General features: G+C 40.7%; 1 protein-coding gene across 3 annotated transcripts in view; it reads right to left on the reverse strand.

The window, feature by feature from the left end:
• Nucleotides 1–5,046: 5,046 nt before the first annotated feature.
• The window catches only part of SGSM3 (small G protein signaling modulator 3), a 54,146-nt gene continuing 38,603 nt past the window's right edge, over nucleotides 5,047–20,589 (reverse strand). For all 3 annotated transcript variants that reach the window (XM_075182999.1, XM_075183000.1, XM_075183001.1), the window contains exons 19-22: nucleotides 19,643–19,728; nucleotides 18,932–19,054; nucleotides 12,452–12,512; nucleotides 5,047–5,520 (exon numbers count right to left, since the gene is read on the reverse strand). In XM_075182999.1, coding sequence (XP_075039100.1) covers nucleotides 5,437–5,520; nucleotides 12,452–12,512; nucleotides 18,932–19,054; nucleotides 19,643–19,728 — 354 coding nt within the window. In that variant the 3' untranslated portion in view covers nucleotides 5,047–5,436. The remainder of the gene's footprint in view (nucleotides 5,521–12,451; nucleotides 12,513–18,931; nucleotides 19,055–19,642; nucleotides 19,729–20,589) is intronic.

Raw genomic sequence — 20,589 nt, forward strand, 5'->3', positions numbered from 1 at the left:
ATGTAAAGCATGCAAGACCACAAAAAATATGAGCACAAAACCAACAACTCAATTTGAATCTAGAATGACATCCATTTCATACCTGATAAAGGACCATCTTACATGTGACTCCATGGGAGTCATATATCTTCTAATATGTCCCTGCGGTCTTCAATATGTGGGCCGGACATTTAGGAATTTAAAAACACGGATAAATGAACACAACACATATTAGAATTAGCTTGGAGACCCACAATCTGTCAAACCTTTTTAAAACGCATCATCATGAAAAAAAGAGGAATCTAAATGGATATATACTTTGGGCACTTTAACACCTTCAGGGCTTAATATAGATTTTGAACTGAAACCCTTTTTGTAGTCATTCATATATTCATAAGTGGTCGTTATTATTTCTTTGACTTAAAAATAAAAAAAAACAAAAAAAACATTTTTTAATATTTTTATATCTGGCAAGATGAGTAGACTTCCAATGTATTCCTACATTGTTACAAGTAACCTAGCCCCCAAGAGTGATATATATATACCAGCATTTCTTAAAGCTTTTCCACTTTATCTCTATATTGCTAAGTGGCATACTAGCCCTTAAGAGTGGTTCATACATCTGCACCTTCAAAAATTTGATATTTTAATAAAATTTGCATATATATATATATATATATATATATATATATATGATATTGGGAATGTTTGGCCTCTCCAAGATGAAGCTTTTCATGTACGAACATTATTCTTGTAACTATTTAACAAGCGTGGCTATAAGGGATAATTTATTCTCTGTATTGGCAGATTGTTTTTAGTAGATGTCACGCTGATTGCCTAATGAATAGTAGCCATATGTTTTAGCATTTGGACACTATATAAGAGGTATAAGATTGCTCATTGGTTATCCCCTGACGAAGTCACATGATGAAACGCGTAGGGTCAATGAGAATGAAAGGCTGTAACCTAGTAACAAAAATCCGGAAGTAGCTGAGACGCCAAGCGGTGAGGAGGCAACTGACAAGCTGTAAGGGGAAAGCGTGAGATCTAACCCCGAAATACCAGCGCAAGCGTCCGAGCCAGAGAGATGGAGAAGAAACCTTTATATGCGCACTGCAGCACTTAGGTAATGCAAGTTCATTTTAATTGTTTATTAGAATAAATGTTCAAGCTTTATAACACCATTGGTGCTCCTGTCCCTCTCTATTCTCTCTTTTCTTGCTTGAGACACCATGGAGAAACCAGGGGAATCTTAGGAACATGCTACTCTTTTGAATCTGGACACTGTTTTTAGTATGCAACATTGAATTTACCAACCAAATGGTATTGATGTTTATATTGGAAACCTGCATTACTAGTGAACTTTTGTTTGCACATTGAATGCCTATATTGCCTATACACTCTTTTTATATAGGGTCAACACTGTGCAGGATTTACATTTGATTCTACTGGCACAGGTTTTATCCCTCCCCCTTTCCATATCCCATCCCAATGCGCCTTCCCTATTTTAGATATTGCAAAAATGAGGGGGGGATTTAGGCAACCCCAAGGGTCTAATGGCTGCACCCCAATTCCCTTTCCCAAATCTGAAGGAGCGCAGGATAAGCAAATTTGCAGGTTTTTTTACTCTTATTTAAGCACATAGTATCTAAATTCTCTTAACCACTTTTAGCAAATAAACATTTCAAGAGCTTAACAGAAGTGAAAATATTTAAGATAAAGTTTTGATCATAGGTGACTTCCTAAAAGTATTTTGATTGAAGTAGAGAGCAGGCAGCCTCTGTAAGGCTTGTACTCGCACTGCCTTTCACTGAATGCAGTCTATGTGAACCTAAAAGTAGTGAACAGTCGATCACTATGAGAACCGCTAAAAAACACACTCACTGGACAAACCAAGGAAAAAGAAAAAGTTGCATGAAGGCTCGTCTAGCATCTAAGTGGCTATACAGAAAGCGCTCCTAATAATGAACAATATATCACTATTTTGAGGCCAGTTGAATTCAGCGCAGAGCAACACAACACGGTCGGACATATCACCAACTGTATGTACATACATAACCTATGCCAAACAATTAATGATTATAACGAACAAACCTGTATTCAACTACACAAAATGTAATGTAATGTCAAACATTTCAAGTTCTGTGACTGTATCTGATTATGGACCTGACATTAATATTTGTGAATGCAATGCATAGCTTTGTATAAAGCAGCACCCAGTATTTTAGCTTTAGAGGTCCTTTAAGATATGCTCCCAAAAAACATGGATGTCACTTTTAAACACATTGACGTTTTCAGATATGCTCCACTATTGTTGTATAAGGAGAAGAAATGCCAGTGGTCTTACAAAACATCTGTGTGGATCAACAAAATAGCGCCATTAGATATTTCACTGTGCATATTTCATTTTCATTTTTTAACTACCATTGTCTTCCACCATCCATCTATCCAATGTAAGTAGAACACGGGATTTCTCTCTCATTTAACTACTTGGAACAATGTACCAGACCAGCAACTAAAAAGTCCTACCCCAACCACACGCCGCAAGGCTATAATCACTCCACCCAACTTATTACTAGCTGTACAATCCTGAAGTACACTTTATTGCTTGTTTAACATTCACCTGTTGCCTATGAGCAACACTTAAAAATGTTATTTTTAACAAAACACCAGATGGGTCATACAGGTTTTGTTTAAACCGCAGAGAGAATCTGAACATCTTTGATCACTACTCTGATAATCAAGCTGTTTTCATTACTTTGCTTATGGAAGCCTGTCTATTTGCTGTTTTTAATAGTTATGTTACCTTCAAGTTTCCTCTGCTTCCTTCTAAGCACTGTATGCACACTGCATATAACCGGTCACAAGTGCTGAGTCATCTGCAGATATTTTATTTGGGAATTTCAGGGCCACAACGTCAGACAGATGACATAGTGATGTAAGCTGATCATATGCAAAGCACAGTAAAAACAAACATACATTTTATAAGAGTGCATCTATCACACTATAGGCAAGGTGCTTCCCTTATATAAAATAATAGATAATAATTAAGATAAATACATAAAGCCCACAAAAGGTGAACATATACTTAAAAATTATATAGATGTCTATATATTTTAATATTTAGGTGTTTTACACATGGAAACTTGAATACTTCTAATGTGCTAAATATGATAATGCTATACATGTTTATGTTGCATAAGCTAGCATTTTACACTTAGTTGCTATTTTAAGAAACTGTGCAAATGTGAGTTCTTCAATAAATATTCATTATAATGGTGAAAAGAAAAAAACAGCACTTTTCCACACTTTTATAAACAAATAATAGATTAGTGTTACAGACCCCCATTCTATCCTCTGTTTACACTGTTCACCATGGAGTGAATGCAGATCGGACGTTCTTACGACCACGCTTTCCGTCTGTGGTTTTTCAGCAGATTTACACAAAAACAGAAAATCTGGACACCCTGTGACCTGAAGTTTTGTCTAATATTCTAGAATGTAGTAAAATACATATATGATCCTAAGATTCCCACTGCTCCTGTTAATGTGCTTGTATGCAAAGTCTGAACTTGGGAAAAATAACCCCTGTTAGAGTTAAGTATTTCCATTGGTGAAAACTGTGACACATAATAATCTAACTCTAGGCACGTTTTGAAACCGCCTACAATGTAGAACCTGAACACCACAAATGAAATCACCAGATTTGCATTAGAACAGCCATTTAGAGATTTTCATTTTCTGCAAAACATTAGTTTCGGGCCAATCAAAATGCAAAAACCTATAGTTACCTAGCAGCTTTGTCTGGACAAGTATACATCATAGTTGCCTGCTCTACCGGAATGTCCTTGACTACCGGGAGAGCAGAAAAACCTCCCAGTTCCTGGCTGTAACCATTAATTTAGTGGCAGGGGGGGGGACTTATGACGCGATTCACGTGTCATTGTGGCTCCCTGTTGTAATTGGCTAAACAAGTGTGATGTAATTTAGGGGGCGGGGTTAATTATACAATTCTTGAGCCCCAAACATGCCCACCTCCCCCCAATCTCCTGGATGCCAGTTATCAAGTATAGTATACATTTGCTTGAAGCAATATGCAGTGTTACACAAGTGTTCTAAAAATCTATGTATGATTTGTACCAAGTTATAATACCAAAACCATATTTACTGTACCAAAAGTCAATTTTTTCCTGTGCAACCAACAGGTTTCTACATTTCTAGTAACAGTAGTTACTGTCTTTACGTTATCAAGATCTAAGTTTTCCCACACACTCAATTAAAAGTCGCAAGTCTCACTCAACATGAAGAGACCTTTTCTCACATGCATCAGTCTACACATTTTTGTTCGTAAAGACATCTTTTTATATTTAACTTCTCTAATTTACAGATAAAGGTGCTTTTAACTGTTTAAATTGCAATGATTTTTCCCTTACCCCCTCGTCCCGCCTAAATTTTCTATAATATAGTAAGGAACAATCTTTAGTGGTGCATATATTCACTATGTAAACCCTCTTACATTATGTGCAACAAAACAAATAAAACTATTAAAAAAGACAATTGAAGAGAGCCTTGTCAAACCTAAAATGACTGACTTCAGCTTGGACTACTCCATTGGGACAAAACACTACAAACAAAATCTGTCATGAAATAGAGACTTTACATACACATTTTGGAAAGTTACAGATGTCTTTTGCATTGGATCAATCTGTATTTTAAACTGTCATTAAAAACATAAAAAATAAAATAAAAATGAATAAACTACTGAGACATTCGAAGCTTTGAGCAATTATTTTACAAAGAGAGGTCATTTCACAGCCTTCTGGTCCTTGAAAACATAATGGAACAGAAGTGGCAAAATAGTTTAACACTGCCAAGAAAGTCAGCAACACGTGTGCACTAAGCATGTATATTATTACTACATGCTCATGGAAAGTCAGACTTGTGTATTGTTTATATTACATTTAGGCCACAAAATATTGTTTTTGAAACATTGTATAGTGCAATAGAGATAGCAAACTGGGAGGAGGTAGGAGATGAGTTGCCAAAAGAAAAATCTACAGATCTGTCTCAAAATATACACACATATTTATTATATATATATATTTTATATACACACAGCTATAGGACTTTTATGATTTTGGACCATTTTTGCAAGCCAGACGATTTCAACCTGACTGGACAGAAGAGACAGAATGAAAGAACTCAAGTGAAGTACCACCATGAAATGTGACACATTCTCTTCTCCGTGTTTGTGACTGGCCTCAAGTTCCCTTCTGTCCCGTCATACTACATTCAATTTGGAGTGTTAATCCAGAGTGGAATACATCAAGATTTTTTTTTTCAGAGAGAGTTCTTGGCAGTAGAGCAGAAATACAAAAGTGCATTGCTGGAGTGAAGTTCTGTCCGACTCCATAGGGTCAGTTTTAAAACTTGCGGGGCATAATAACATAGCCGTCATCAACCGTCAATATCCCAGCTGAAGAGATGGTGCTTAACTAACATATCCTGTACCCCTTCCTTCAGTGGCTTCTTCTCCTTTTCCTGCAAGACATTAACAGGTCATCATTCTTTAGTAATACAGCCTTATTTTTAAAAACTCATTTTGAAATAAATAATTGTACAGTGATATTTAATTTGACAAATGTTCACAATTTACTCTACGGTTATACGTTTTATTTTACCACCAAAGCACCCAATCACATACAGAATTTGCAATCACCACCTACTCCTCAAGAAACACAAACATTATTAAACATCTCTGTTTGACATGCGGCTGCAATATACAATCATTGAACTCACTGGGAGTATGACTGTTTATGGGAGCTTTACCATGCAGAAAATCAATCAATTTTATCAATAATAAAGAATAAATGAAAAGACCACAGCTTTCACTTGTGAGAGATTCCAATTGGTTGGGTCATTAGTATGCTAGTCGCTACCACTGCTGCCCCCTGCTCTATGTCATCTCGATAGACCATAAAGTATACACGTTCTCCCACATCCCAGACAAATTGGGTATGTGAATGGAAGGATTTTGGTTCTACTTTATGCTTTGAACAGCCTGTAGTTAATAAAAGAGGGCCTTTTGCTTAGGTGACAAGTCCTCTTATTTCAACACTAACAGAACAGACATTGCTTATTGTGCTGTAAATGTAATGTTTTCTTACCATTTGACAGGTGTTAACTAACTTCCTCCCAGCACACTCCCCATCAGATGATGCAAGTACCATTACATTACATAAATATTGAAGAATTCTACCAACTCAGACTCCATTTAAGTACTGCAGATTACAGAACTTTCTGAATACTGGCCAGTGTTTTCTGAATGTTGCAGAGAGGCGAGTAAATATTGACACAAAATAAGCCTAACTTAAGCAGTACCAATAATAAAAAAACACACAAACTGATGTACTAACAAAGAGAAACAGGTTATCGGAGGGAAACATTTCTGTGGTCTGCAGTATTTTGTTTCTTACCGACTGACAACCAGTTCTCTATAGGTATAAATAACTAGCACCAGCAAGAGTGCAAAATATTATAGGTAATACAATTTTAGTGGAGTATCTTCCAATAATGAAGTAATTAGGGATGTGCACCGGCGACTTTTGAGGTCTCGTGTTTTGTGTTTTGTATCCGGATTTTCCCGATGTTTTGGGTTCGGATTTGTTTTGCAAAACACCTGCCGAAACGTTTTGGTTCGGATTTAAGGTTTTGGATTCGGATTTTTTTTGAAAAAAAACTAAAAAGTGTAAAAATCAAGTTTTTGGGCTTATTTTCACTCCTACGCTATTATTAACCTCAATAACATTCAATAACAATAATTTCCACTAATTTAAAGGCTATTCTGAACACCTAACACCTCACAATAATTTTTTTTTTTTAGTACAAAACGTTGCAACGAGGTATCTTTCTGGACTGCGTAGAGGAGTGTTCCCCACAATACAATTAAAAACCCATCAACTGGTCTGAATTACACCCAAAAATAGTATCTGGACTGCGTAGAGGACTGGCCACTGGCCACCACAATATAATATATAGAAAACCTTCAACAGGTCTGAATTACACCCAAAAATAGTATCTGGATTGCATAGAGTAGTGGGCACTGGGCACCACAATAAAAAATATATAGAAAACCTTCAACAGGTCTGCATTACACCCAAAAATAGTATCTGGACTGCATAGAGGACTGGCCACTGGCCACCACAATATAATATATAGAAAACCTTCAACAGGTCAGAATTACACCCAAAAATAGTATCTGGACTGCGTAGAGTAGTGGGCACTGGGCACCACAATAAAATATATAAAAAACCTTCAACAGGTCTGCATTACACTGCACATACGGCTGCTCCTCCATCCTCTCCATCATATACATGTTGGAGTTTCAGCGTGTGAAAACCTCTTGTTTTTGATAATGTCAGTGCATTTTGAATATTTTTCAATTTGCCCCACACCACTGAATGTACTTTATCTATGATACGCATCTATCTATCTTGACTGCGTAGTGTGGTGGCCCCGGTACACAATTTGGTACCGAGGCCACAATATAATTAAAAAACCCTCCACGGGTCAGAATTCCACCAAAAAAGGGTATGGACTGCGTAGTGTGGTGTGCCCGGAACACAATTTTTTACAGCGCCAACAATATAATTAAAAAATTGGGCATCAACTGTCACCGTTGTTTAATATCTGATACACCTAAATATGGACTGCACAGTGGAGTGGCCCCGGTAGTAAATTTGGTGCCGGGGCCACAATACCTCCTACAACTTCCAAGTGTAGTGTTTATAAAGACAGACAGCGTCGAAGTGTTATTAGTTGACTTTATTAACCCTAAAATTGTCCCTGTTGCAAATATTCGTGCAATGGACAGTTTTCATTGAAAGACTCAAGCTTTCAAGTGTAGTGTTTATAAAATATAAACAACAATACAGTAGTTTTAGAGCACGTCAATACCTCTTGTTTTAAATTATGACAGGGCATTTTACTTTTGGTTTAATTTCTTGAATTTGTTTAAATTTGGTTTTACTTTTTGAACATGGCAAACGACTGTTGATTGGTCATATAATGCAAAAAAAAAAGTTCCAAGATGGAATTGTCCTTGGGCCCTCACACCCACCCTTATGTTGTTGAAATAGGACATGCACACTTTAACAAACCAATCATTTCAGCGACAGGGCCTACCAAACAACTTTGGCTGAAATGATTGGTTTGTTTGGGCCCCCACACCAAAAAAGCTATTCATCTCTCCCTGTACAGACTAAACAGGCTCTACTGAGGCAAGATGTCGTCCTCATCCTCAACCTCTGATTCCTCTCCCCCTACAGTGTGTACTTCCTCCTCATCACACATTATCAATTCGTCCCCGCTGGACTCCACAACCACAGGTCCCTCTGTAGTATCTGGAGGGCAGTGCTGTACTTCATTGAGGAATTGATTATTCATTTTTATAAACATCATTTTTTCAACGTTCTGAGGAAGCAACCTCCTTCGCCGCTCACTGACCAGGTTCCCCGCTGCACTAAAAACTCTTTCCGAGTACACACTGGAGGGGGGTAAAATAGAGCCAGTTTGTACAGGGGCTTCCAAACTGCCTTTTTTTCCTGCCAGTAACAATATGGACTGTCTGACATGTCTACTTGGATGGTGTCAGCAAAGTAATCATCCACAATTTTTTCTATTGTGACAGCATCCAATGCAGCGAGAGTAGACATGTCTGCAATGGTTGGCAGGTCCTTCAGTCCGGACCAGATGTTATCAGCATCCCCGCCAGTGCCTCTTTTGGGAAAACTGAGCTTTTTCCTCGCAGCCATAGATGTGGAAGAAAATGAGGGTGGAGCTGTTGGCATGTCACGGTCCTCTTCAGAGGACAATCTCCTGACCAGCAGGTCTTTGCACCGCTGTAGACTTGTGTCCGCCGGAAACAGAGACACAACATACGCTTTAAACCGAGGATCGAGCACGGTGGCCAGAATGTATTCCTCTGACTTTAAAAGAGTGACCACCCTCGGATCCTGGCAAAGCGTACGAAGGGCTACATCCACAAGAGCTACATGCTTGGTGTAATCGCAATGACTCACCAGCTCCTCCCTCACTTTCTCCAGCTGCTTCTGCAACAGCCTGATCAGGGGAATGACCTGACTCAAGCTGGCAGTGTCGGAACTGACTTCTCGTGTGGCAAGTTCAAATGGCTGCAGAACCTTGCACAACACGGAAATCAGTCTCCACTGCGCTTGACTGAGGCGCATCCCCACTCCTTTGCCTATGTCGTAGGTGGCTGTGTAGGCCTGAATGGCCTTTTGCTGCTCCTCCATCCTCTGCAGCATATAGAGGGTGGAGTTCCAGCGCGTCACAACCTCTTGTTTGAGGTGATGGCAGGGCAGGTTCATGCTTTTTTGATGTGCCTCTAGTCTGCGGTAGGCACTGGCTGAATGCCGAAAGTGTCCAGCAATTTTGTGCGCCACCGCAAGCATCTCCTGCACACCCCTGTCACTCTTCAGGTAATGCTGCACCACCAAATTAATGGTGTGGGCAAAACATGGGACGTGCTGGAAATTGCCCATATTTAATGCCCGCACAATGTTACTGGCATTGTCTGACACCACAAATCCCCATGAGAGTCTAAGTGGGGTAAGCCACTGGGAGATAATTTCCCTCAGTTTCTCTAATATGTTGTCAGCGTTGTGCCTCTTATTAAAGCCTGTAATACACAATGTTGCCTGCCTTTGCACGAGCAGCCATTTTGTAGATGCTGCTACTGATGCAGCTGTTGCTGCGGAAGGGGATGCATCTACCCAGTGGGCTGTCACAGTCATATAGTCCTTAGTTTGCCCAGAACCACTTGTCCACATGTCCGTGGTTAAGTGGACAGTGGGTACAACCGCATTTTTTAGAGCACTGAGGACACTTGATCGTACTTCTCTGTACATTTTTAGTATCGCCTGCCTAGTGAAGTGGAATCTCGACGGGATTTGGTACCGGGGACACAATACCTCCATCAACCCTCTAAATCCCACTCCACTGATGGCGGACACCGGGCGCACGTCTAACACCAACATTGCAATTACAGCCGCAGTTATACGCTTTGCAATAGGGTGACTACTATCGTATTTTGTGGTCATGGCAAACGACTGTTGGACGGTCAATTGTTTTGTGAAAGACTTAGCGGTCTTACGACTTCCCCTCTGGGAAGATGAGCGACTAACAGCAGCAACAGCAGCAGTGGCAGTAGTAGGCGTACCGCTGCAGGATTCCTCGGATGAATCCCGTATTGAGGAGGACTCAGTCTGGCTGCTGACTTGGGCTGCAGGACTGAATCTGATGGAGATTGTGGAGGAAGTTGAGGAGGAGGGTGTTGCTGGTGTGTATCCAACTGGACCACGGGATTTAGGTGTCCCTGTACCGATGACGGTCCTAGCCCCAGTTCCTGAACTAACCACTGAACTATGAAGGTTATTCAGGTGTTGTATAAGGGAGGATGTTCCTAGGTGGGCAAGATCCTTACCCCTGCTTATTTGAGCTTTACATAAGCTACATATGGCCATACATTGGTTGTCTGGATTTGGATAAAAATAACTCCAGACCGAAGAGGTGCATTTTTTGGTCTTCTGACCAGGCATGACGATGGGCTTTTTCACCCCATGGACATCAGCTGTTTCCCCCCCTGGTGCCTCATTTACAATAACCACATCACCATCCTCATCATCAAGTTCCTCCACAGCGCCAGCTACATCATCAATAGGCTCCTCCCGAGCCACCTCTTCCCGTACAGTGATGGGAAGGTCAGGCTTGACAACCACCAACACCCTTGGACTCGCCTTGAGGATTTGTGATAATTTCTCTTTAGAAGGCAGAGTTGTTTGCTGTTTTGTTGCTGACAGCATAACTCTCTTCAATTTTTTGTAGGGGGGGGAGGAGGAGGAGGGATAAGATCCGTGGGTCATGAACACGGGCCAGGGCCTAAGCCGTTCCTTGCCACTCCGTGTCGTAAATGGCATATTGGCAACTTTACGTTTCTCCTCAGATGATTTTAAGTTTCTCTTTTTGCTACTTTTCTTAACTTGGGCTTTTTGGATTTTACATGCCCGGTACTACGAGATTGGGCATCGGGCTTGGAAGACGACGTTGATGGCATTTCATCGTCTATGTCATGACTAGTGGCAGCAGCTTCAGCATTAGGAGGAAGTGGGTTTTGATCTTTCCCTACTTTATCCTCCAAATTTTTGGTCTCCATTATATGTAGCACAAGATACTGCAGAATGTGTGAACTTGGTAATATTGCAGTACCAATGGACTTATACTGCTGGATTGGTTTTGCAAATTTGGTTATAATTACTTTTTTTTTTTTTTTTTTTTTTTTTAATATTTTTTATAACTTTTTTTTTATTTTTTAAAAACTTGGGAATAATGGGGAAATAACTATGCCCTTAGAAGCACAGAGCACAGGACACAGCACCACTGGACTGAACAGGACACAGCACAGGACCCAGCAGCACTACGGAACTCAGCAAGACAGACCACAGGACACAGCATCACTGGACTGATACTGCAGAATGTGTGAACTTTGTAATATTGCAGTACCACTGGACTTTTACTGCTGAATGTGTGAACTTGGTAATATTGCAGTACCAATGGGCTTATACTGCAGGATTGGTTGTGCAAATTTTGTGGTAATTAAAAAAAAATTAAATTAGTTTTTGGTATTTTTTTAAATAACTTTTTTTTATTTTTTTAAACACAGGGGAATATTGGGGAAATAACTATGCCCTTAGAAGCACAGAGCACAGGACACAGCACCACTGGACTGAACAGGACACAGCACAGGACCCAGCAGCACCACTGACCTCAGAAGGACAGAGCACAGGACCCAGCAGCACCACTGACCTCAGAAGGACAGAGCACAGGACACAGCACCACTGGACTGAGCACAGGACACAGCACAGGACACAGCACAGGACACAGCACAGCACAGCACAGCACAGCACGAGATATAGCAGGACAGAGGACCACCTAACACACCCTCCCTCTACCCTGATCAATGCCCGAGTGAAGATGGCGGCGACTAGCGGGGAATTTATAGGATCCGAGTATCGCGAGATCCGACAACGGAATTATGAGTCAGAGCCTCGGTTTCAGGTTTGAATTTGGCGCCAATACCCGGATCTGTCTCGGATCCGACTCGGATCGGCAACGTTCGGGTGGGCTCGGATTTCATAAATCCAAGTGCGCTCATCTCTAGAAGTAATGTTCTCAAATCTTGTGGAAACAACCACCCCACTTTCACCACAATACAACAGACGGAATTCTGCAGGAACCCAGGCAGATGGTAGATATACCCTTTTCCACTCTACTACATGACTTTATAATTCAGTGGCATCGGCAGTATAACACTCTGGGAAGGTGCCCAAAAAGTTTTGTCTTCTTTTGTCTTCGTTAACCTTATCCGTGTACTATAAAACATATTCAGGCTTACCTCTCTTTTCACAGGCAATTCCCAGTCTGGTGACAAACTGAAGGCAAATTTTGAAAGTACCCTGGGGAAATAGAAAACAACAATGAATGTGTTCCTATTTCAAATAATATAAACATTATATCTGTCTCTGCAATTTTATACGTTTCCCAGCATGCTATTATGATCTATGCAGATGACTGCTTATAGTAACAAAGAAAGATTTAATAGCATTATAGCGGTGTGCATTTAAAATTATACCAGCAAGATAATGGGGCATGTGTGACATACAATCATGATACAAAAATGCTCATCTCTCTTTGCATTTCTGTGCCTGGTTGTGTGCCGCACATAAGTGTACTCAATTTTGAGGCTGGTGCATAGATGGGATTATGGCCCCTTAGAGAGCATTAACAGTGTGCAACCCATTTTCTCTAACTGGAAACTTTCAAACCCATGAACAAGGCCTACCTGTGTTCCAATGCACAAACATCTTTATTAAACCAAATTACTGACGTTCACCTGCTCATTGTGACTAAACATCTCAGGGCAGTGTGTGCTCACAGGAACTGTGTGCTACTCCTATGCTTGGTTTTCAGTTTAAAGCTTTTAATTACATTTGAATATAAGAGAGAGCAGAGCACGGTGTTACTGTAGGGGTAAAAACGGTGTATTAAATTTTTTTTGCACAAACATACAAATAAGGAGCATTACATTAAATGCACTGATCTCCCGCATGCACATACATGAACCAAGAACATTGATTATTCTAAAAGCCATATTTTGTTTGTAATTTAAAAACAAAGTTTAAGCATTCTCTACAGCAAGCATCAGCAACCCTTCAAACGCATGCCACAAGGTGGCACTCAAGGACGTTTTGAGTGGCACCAGAGTCTCGTCCTCCTCTCCTGCTCCACCTCCTTCCTAGCAGAGTATAGCCTCACTGACTCCACCTGTCTGTCTCACTCTTCACTGTCTGACTCATTACTGGGGTCAGAGAGAAAGTTAGCTGGGTGTTAAAAATATAAGGTTACTAGAGATATGTTCAGCGTATAAAATGTCCCACTTCCCTTTAATGATGTGATGTTCATAAATGAGAAATCTCGTTGAGGTCAGTGTACAAGTTTCCATACGTTAAAGAAAGAGAAGCATTTGAGGAGTTCAAAGAACATGCCCCATGTGTACATGTTCCCTTTTGGAACCATCTATGCTTCACAATTGTCCCCGTGATTGGTCTGAAACATAAACCGGCAATTCCTCAACTGACTGCAATTTTTTATGTGTGTATTGTAAGCTTTGTTTTATGATAATTTACATCCAGAATTATACTGATATTTCTGTAAAAAAAAAAAAAAAAAAAAAGAAAAATGTTTTGCCTTGTAAATGTTTAGCATCTAGCACAAGAAGAGAAGAAAGGTCTTTACGCAGTGGAAAGGCTCTGCAACTCCTCAAACTATACTCGGACTTCCCTTAGGCAGGCAGAGTTTTTATTTTTTATTTATGCAATGCACCAGGCCCCACAAAAACACACCTATCGGGTAAAGCCTGCACCTGCCTAATTCTGCCCAATGTCCAGTTGAATTCTGTGTATGACTATAGAGTCACCACACATACACACACAAGCGGGAGCACACTGTGTCCAATTACTGTAAACTTATAACTAAAATGTTGCTACACAGAATGTAATAGCGAGCACACTGTGGGGACTGTTACAGAACGTAATAGCAAGCACACTGTGGGGACTGTTACAGAACGTAATAGCGAGCACACTGTGGGGACTGTTACAGAACGTAATGGAGAGCACACTGTGGGGACTGTTACAGAACGTAATGGAGAGCACACTGTGGGGACTGTTACAGAATGTAATGGAGAGCACACTGTGGGGACTGTTACAGAACGTAATGGAGAGCACACTGTGGGGACTGTTACAGAACGTAATAGAGAGCACACTGTGGGGACTGTTACAGAATGTAATAGAGAGCACACTGTGGGGACTGTTACAGAATGTAATGGAGAGCACACTGTGGGGACTGTTACAGAATGTAATAGCGAGGACACAGTGGGGACTGTTACAGAATGTAATAGCGAGGACACTGTTGGGGACTGTTACAGAATGTAATAGCGAGGACACTGTTGGGGACTGTTACAGAATGTAATAGCGAGGACACTGTTGGGGACTGTTACAGAATGTAATAGCGAGGACACTGTTGGGGACTGTTACAGAATGTAATAGCGAGGACACTGTTGGGGACTGTTACAGAATGTAATAGCGAAGACACTGTGGGGACTGTTACAGAATGTAATAGCGAGCACACTGTGGGGACTGTTACAGAATGTAATAGCGGGCACACTGTGGGGACTGTTACAGAATGTAATAGCGAGGACACTGTGGGGACTGTTACAGAATGTAATAGAGAGCACACTGTGGGGACTGTTACAGAATGTAATGGAGAGCACACTGTGGGGACTGTTACAGAATGTAATGGAGAGCACACTGTGGGGACTGTTACAGAATGTAATAGCGAGGACACAGTGGGGACTGTTACAGAATGTAATAGCGAGGACACTGTTGGGGACTGTTACAGAATGTAATAGCGAGGACACTGTTGGGGACTGTTACAGAATGTAATAGCGAGGACACTGTTGGGGACTGTTACAGAATGTAATAGCGAGGACACTGTGGGGACTGTTACAGAATGTAATAGCGAGCACACTGTGGGGACTGTTACAGAATGTAATAGCGGGCACACTGTGGGGACTGTTACAGAATGTAATAGCGAGGACACTGTGGGGACTGTTACAGAATGTAATAGCGAGCACACTGTGGGGACTGTTACAGAATGTAATAGCGAGCACACTGTGGGGACTGTTAGAGAATGTAATAGTGGGCACACTGTGGGGACTGTTAGAGAATGTAATAGTGAGCACACTGTGGGGACTGTTACAGAATGTAATAGCGGGCACACTGTGGGGACTGTTACAGAATGTAATAGTGAGCACACTGTGGGGACTGTTACAGAATGTAATAGTGAGCACACTGTGGGGACTGTTACAGAATGTAATAGCGAGCACACTGTGGGGACTGTTACAGAATGTAATAGCGAGCACACTGTGGGGACTGTTACAGAATGTAATAGCGAGCACACTGTGGGGACTGTTACAGAATGTAATAGCGAGCACACTGTGGGGACTGTTACAGAATGTAATATCGAGCACATTGTGGGGACTGTTACAGAATGTAATAGCGAGCACATTGTGGGGACTTTTACAGAATGTAATAGCGAGCACACTGTGGGGACTGTTACAGAATGTAATAGCGAGCACATTGTGGGGACTGTTACAGAATGTAATAGCGAGCACATTGTGGGGACTGTTACAGAATGTAATAGCGAGCACACTGTGGGGACTGTTACAGAATGTAATAGCGGGCACACTGTGGGGACTGTTAGAGAATGTAATAGTGAGCACACTGTGGGGACTGTTACAGAATGTAATAGCGGGCACACTGTGGGGACTGTTACAGAATGTAATAGTGAGCACACTGTGGGGACTGTTACAGAATGTAATAGTGAGCACACTGTGGGGACTGTTACAGAATGTAATAGCGAGCACATTGTGGGGACTGTTACAGAATGTAATAGCGAGGACACAGTGGGGACTGTTACAGAATGTAATAGCGAGGACACTGTTGGGGACTGTTACAGAATGTAATAGCGAGGACACTGTTGGGGACTGTTACAGAATGTAATAGCGAGGACACTGTTGGGGACTGTTACAGAATGTAATAGCGAGGACACTGTTGGGGACTGTTACAGAATGTAATAGCGAGGACACTGTTGGGGACTGTTACAGAATGTAATAGCGAGGACACTGTTGGGGACTGTTACAGAATGTAATAGCGAGGACACTGTGGGGACTGTTACAGAATGTAATAGCGAGCACACTGTGGGGACTGTTACAGAATGTAATAGCGGGCACACTGTGGGGACTGTTACAGAATGTAATAGCGAGGACACTGTGGGGACTGTTACAGAATGTAATAGAGAGCACACTGTGGGGACTGTTACAGAATGTAATGGAGAGCACACTGTGGGGACTGTTACAGAATGTAATGGAGAGCACACTGTGGGGACTGTTACAGAATGTAATAGCGAGGACACAGTGGGGACTGTTACAGAATGTAATAGCGAGGACACTGTTGGGGACTGTTACAGAATGTAATAGCGAGGACACTGTTGGGGACTGTTACAGAATGTAATAGCGAGGACACTGTTGGGGACTGTTACAGAATGTAATAGCGAGGACACTGTGGGGACTGTTACAGAATGTAATAGCGAGCACACTGTGGGGACTGTTACAGAATGTAATAGCGGGCACACTGTGGGGACTGTTACAGAATGTAATAGCGAGGACACTGTGGGGACTGTTACAGAATGTAATAGCGAGGACACTGTGGGGACTGTTACAGAATGTAATAGCGAGCACACTGTGGGGACTGTTACAGAATGTAATAGCGAGCACACTGTGGGGACTGTTACAGAATGTAATAGCGGGCACACTGTGGGGACTGTTAGAGAATGTAATAGTGAGCACACTGTTGGGACTGTTACAGAATGTAATAGCGGGCACACTGTGGGGACTGTTACAGAATGTAATAGTGAGCACACTGTGGGGACTGTTACAGAATGTAATAGTGAGCACACTGTGGGGACTGTTACAGAATGTAATAGCGAGCACACTGTGGGGACTGTTACAGAATGTAATAGCGAGCACACTGTGGGGACTGTTACAGAATGTAATAGCGAGCACACTGTGGGGACTGTTACAGAATGTAATATCGAGCACATTGTGGGGACTGTTACAGAATGTAATAGCGAGCACACTGTGGGGACTGTTACAGAATGTAATAGCGAGCACATTGTGGGGACTGTTACAGAATGTAATAGCGGGCACACTGTGGGGACTGTTAGAGAATGTAATAGTGAGCACACTGTGGGGACTGTTACAGAATGTAATAGCGGGCACACTGTGGGGACTGTTACAGAATGTAATAGTGAGCACACTGTGGGGACTGTTACAGAATGTAATAGCGAGCACACTGTGGGGACTGTTACAGAATGTAATAGCGAGCACACTGTGGGGACTGTTACAGAATGTAATAGCGAGCACACTGTGGGGACTGTTACAGAATGTAATATCGAGCACATTGTGGGGACTGTTACAGAATGTAATAGCGAGCACATTGTGGGGACTTTTACAGAATGTAATAGCGAGCACACTGTGGGGACTGTTACAGAATGTAATAGCGAGCACATTGTGGGGACTGTTACAGAATGTAATAGCGAGCACATTGTGGGGACTGTTACAGACTGTAATAGCGAGCACATTGTGGGGACTGTTACAGAATGTAATAGCGAGGACACTGTGGGGACTGTTACAGAATGTAATAGCGAGCACACTGTGGGGACTGTTACAGAATGTAATAGCGGGCACACTATTGGGCCTTATTATCAAACGTAAAGCCCTGTTAACAATTTATTTTGCTTCTAAAGGTCACTACTGAAATTTTTAATGGAAATGATGGAAAAGCAGAATGTATGCATACATTGCAAACATAAAAATAATCACAGGTGACTTAAAAGTAAAAATAACTATTTAGCACTTTGGCCCTTAAGAATATGTTACATTTAAGCTTTTATAAAACAATAAATCAAACATATGACTGGTTCTTGTTTCTTAAATTAGGGACAGTCCCTCTTAAATTACTATGCATAGGCTTTCTTCCCCCAAAAATATCTCTATATACAGTAATAACAGAGAAAACCACCTACAGAACATTGTATTATTATTCCATGTTTGTATAGTGGCAACTTCTCCCTCAGTGCAGTACATAACAGGAATTACAAAACAACCTTTAAACAACAGAGTTTACTATCTAGTTTACTATTTTTGCATTTTAATTAATAGTTTTCAATCTTCCCAAAAGTAAACAGTTAATTTGGGCACTGTGACGTTGCACATCACAACCGTTACACAGATTATAACAAATGATGCATTGTGTTATGGATAATATACAAACTCATCTTACCAGCCAATAGGTTAAACACAATTTAGCAAGTAGAAATTAAAACTACAATGTACCACTTGGGGGGGTAATTACTGTGTCTGGGAAGCTGAAGCAGGAGGTGAAATAGCAGTATTATTTATGAGTACAATCTAAAACAAATTGACTACAGGAACAAAAAAAACAAACCAGCATATTGTATAAACTAAATGTGTGTGTTGTCTTTTGGATAAAATAAAGAGAACCAACGGCAAATCAGGGATCACAGCTAAAGCCTTGCGGTGATGGATTGCTTCTGTCATGCAGAAACATCCTTAGACACACAACCATGCGCCATCTGCTCTTAATGGGGAGCAGTCTGTCATCTCACAGTAACCATCACAATGTGGAGAGCCTCTGTTACATGACGGAACATCATTTACCGTAAATAACTTGCTCACCTAAGTTCACACTTGATCTGCACCCAACCTGGGCTCCTCAGGAAAGACCATGGCTGATACCACTTCTCTACGGTCTGTAAGCTGGAGCACAGCACTTCCAGCCACAAATGGATGACCTGCTCGCTACAAAAAATACATAGATATAAAATAATAAAATGAATGGAAAGATAAAAAGACAAATATAAGTGCAGGACCGCAGGAGATCCAAAATAGGTTGAACTTGATGGACTGGTGTCTTTTTTAAACCTCATCAACTATGTTACTAGGTTTAGGTTACATAATAATTTGAAACCTCTCAAAACTTTTAGTGTTGAGAGTTACTGTGCTTTTTATTTCCCCTATAAAAATCCATCAGTAAGTCATGTGAGCTAAAAAACAACTGCCTATTTCTTCTGGGCAATGTTGGTACTCCCACTTCTGTTATGTGCAGCTCCAAGCTGCATTTCACAAGTGCAAGTGGTGTTTTTTTTTTCTTTCTCAATTTGTAACTTCCTAATACAAACGCTTGAGGAAGATTCCATTTCCATATTTTTATGTTACCATCCCTCTTGTACCATATCCACCAATTATACTACTACTATTATTTACTTACTAAATGAAACATTTTATTTATATGTATTTAAGACTAGATTCCTTTTCCTCTGATTTCATTAAAAAGTAATAACATTTTACAAGACATAATGGAATGAAGATAATTTTATTGTTACTTACTTAAGCCCAATACAAATGAGCGAGCGGAGCTTGACGTCCATCTGGGCGTGAGCTGCATCGTGACTTACATTTACAGACTGCACCCCCTTGTGAGAAGAAAACAACTTTTTTCAGATGACATATGAAAAAAAGGTGCCATAGAAATAAATCAGTATCAAACCACATGACACACAGACTACAGCTTATATGGAACACAATGCATCATGACATTTGGAAACACCCCCCTGCTTTCTGTTGACAAGTAAGACAGGCAATTTCCTCCTGTGGCTGGGTGGTAGCTGCTCCCAGAGCTGACTGGGCAATAAAGAATATGGATTCCTTAGCAAGTCAGTGATCATGTGCAGCATTATTCTCCTGAATGGATAGCACTCAGCTGCATGGTACAAGGCATACACTGTTTATCGATATAATATACAAGATAGCCAGTGCCAGCATGTCAAATGATCAAAAGATTTAAATAATGACTATCACCCAAAGCTCTTTTTGGATGTTGTAGAAAAATAGATTGAAGTTAACTTTGTACTTCATAATTTAATTTATTACAAAACAACTAGAACTAGAATTTTATTTTGTTATAACAATTATAAAGCCAGATATGGTGTGTATTGAATAGTGGAATTTATTGCAAGGTCCGACATATCTTTCCACTTCTGATACAGCTCCTTTACACTTCTATAGTCAGATCCATTTCCATGGTTTTGCAGGGCTTCAGTTTCATACCTAACCTCTTCCTGATCAGGACTAATCTATACCTTTGTGACAGTTTTGCTATATGTTAAACAGATTCGCTGCTAGCCACTTTGTGCACTGCAGTGTTTTTTATCCAAACAGATAAAACTTTCTTTTTTGGTAAGTGAAAAGTGAAAAGTGAAATAAATATATTTTATTTAATAAAAAAAACATTACAAGTATAAACAGGGAAAAAATATACACTTTCGTGATTCTTC

Source organism: Mixophyes fleayi, chromosome 8 (genome assembly GCF_038048845.1).
Source record: "Mixophyes fleayi isolate aMixFle1 chromosome 8, aMixFle1.hap1, whole genome shotgun sequence".
NCBI lineage: Eukaryota > Metazoa > Chordata > Amphibia > Anura > Limnodynastidae > Mixophyes > Mixophyes fleayi.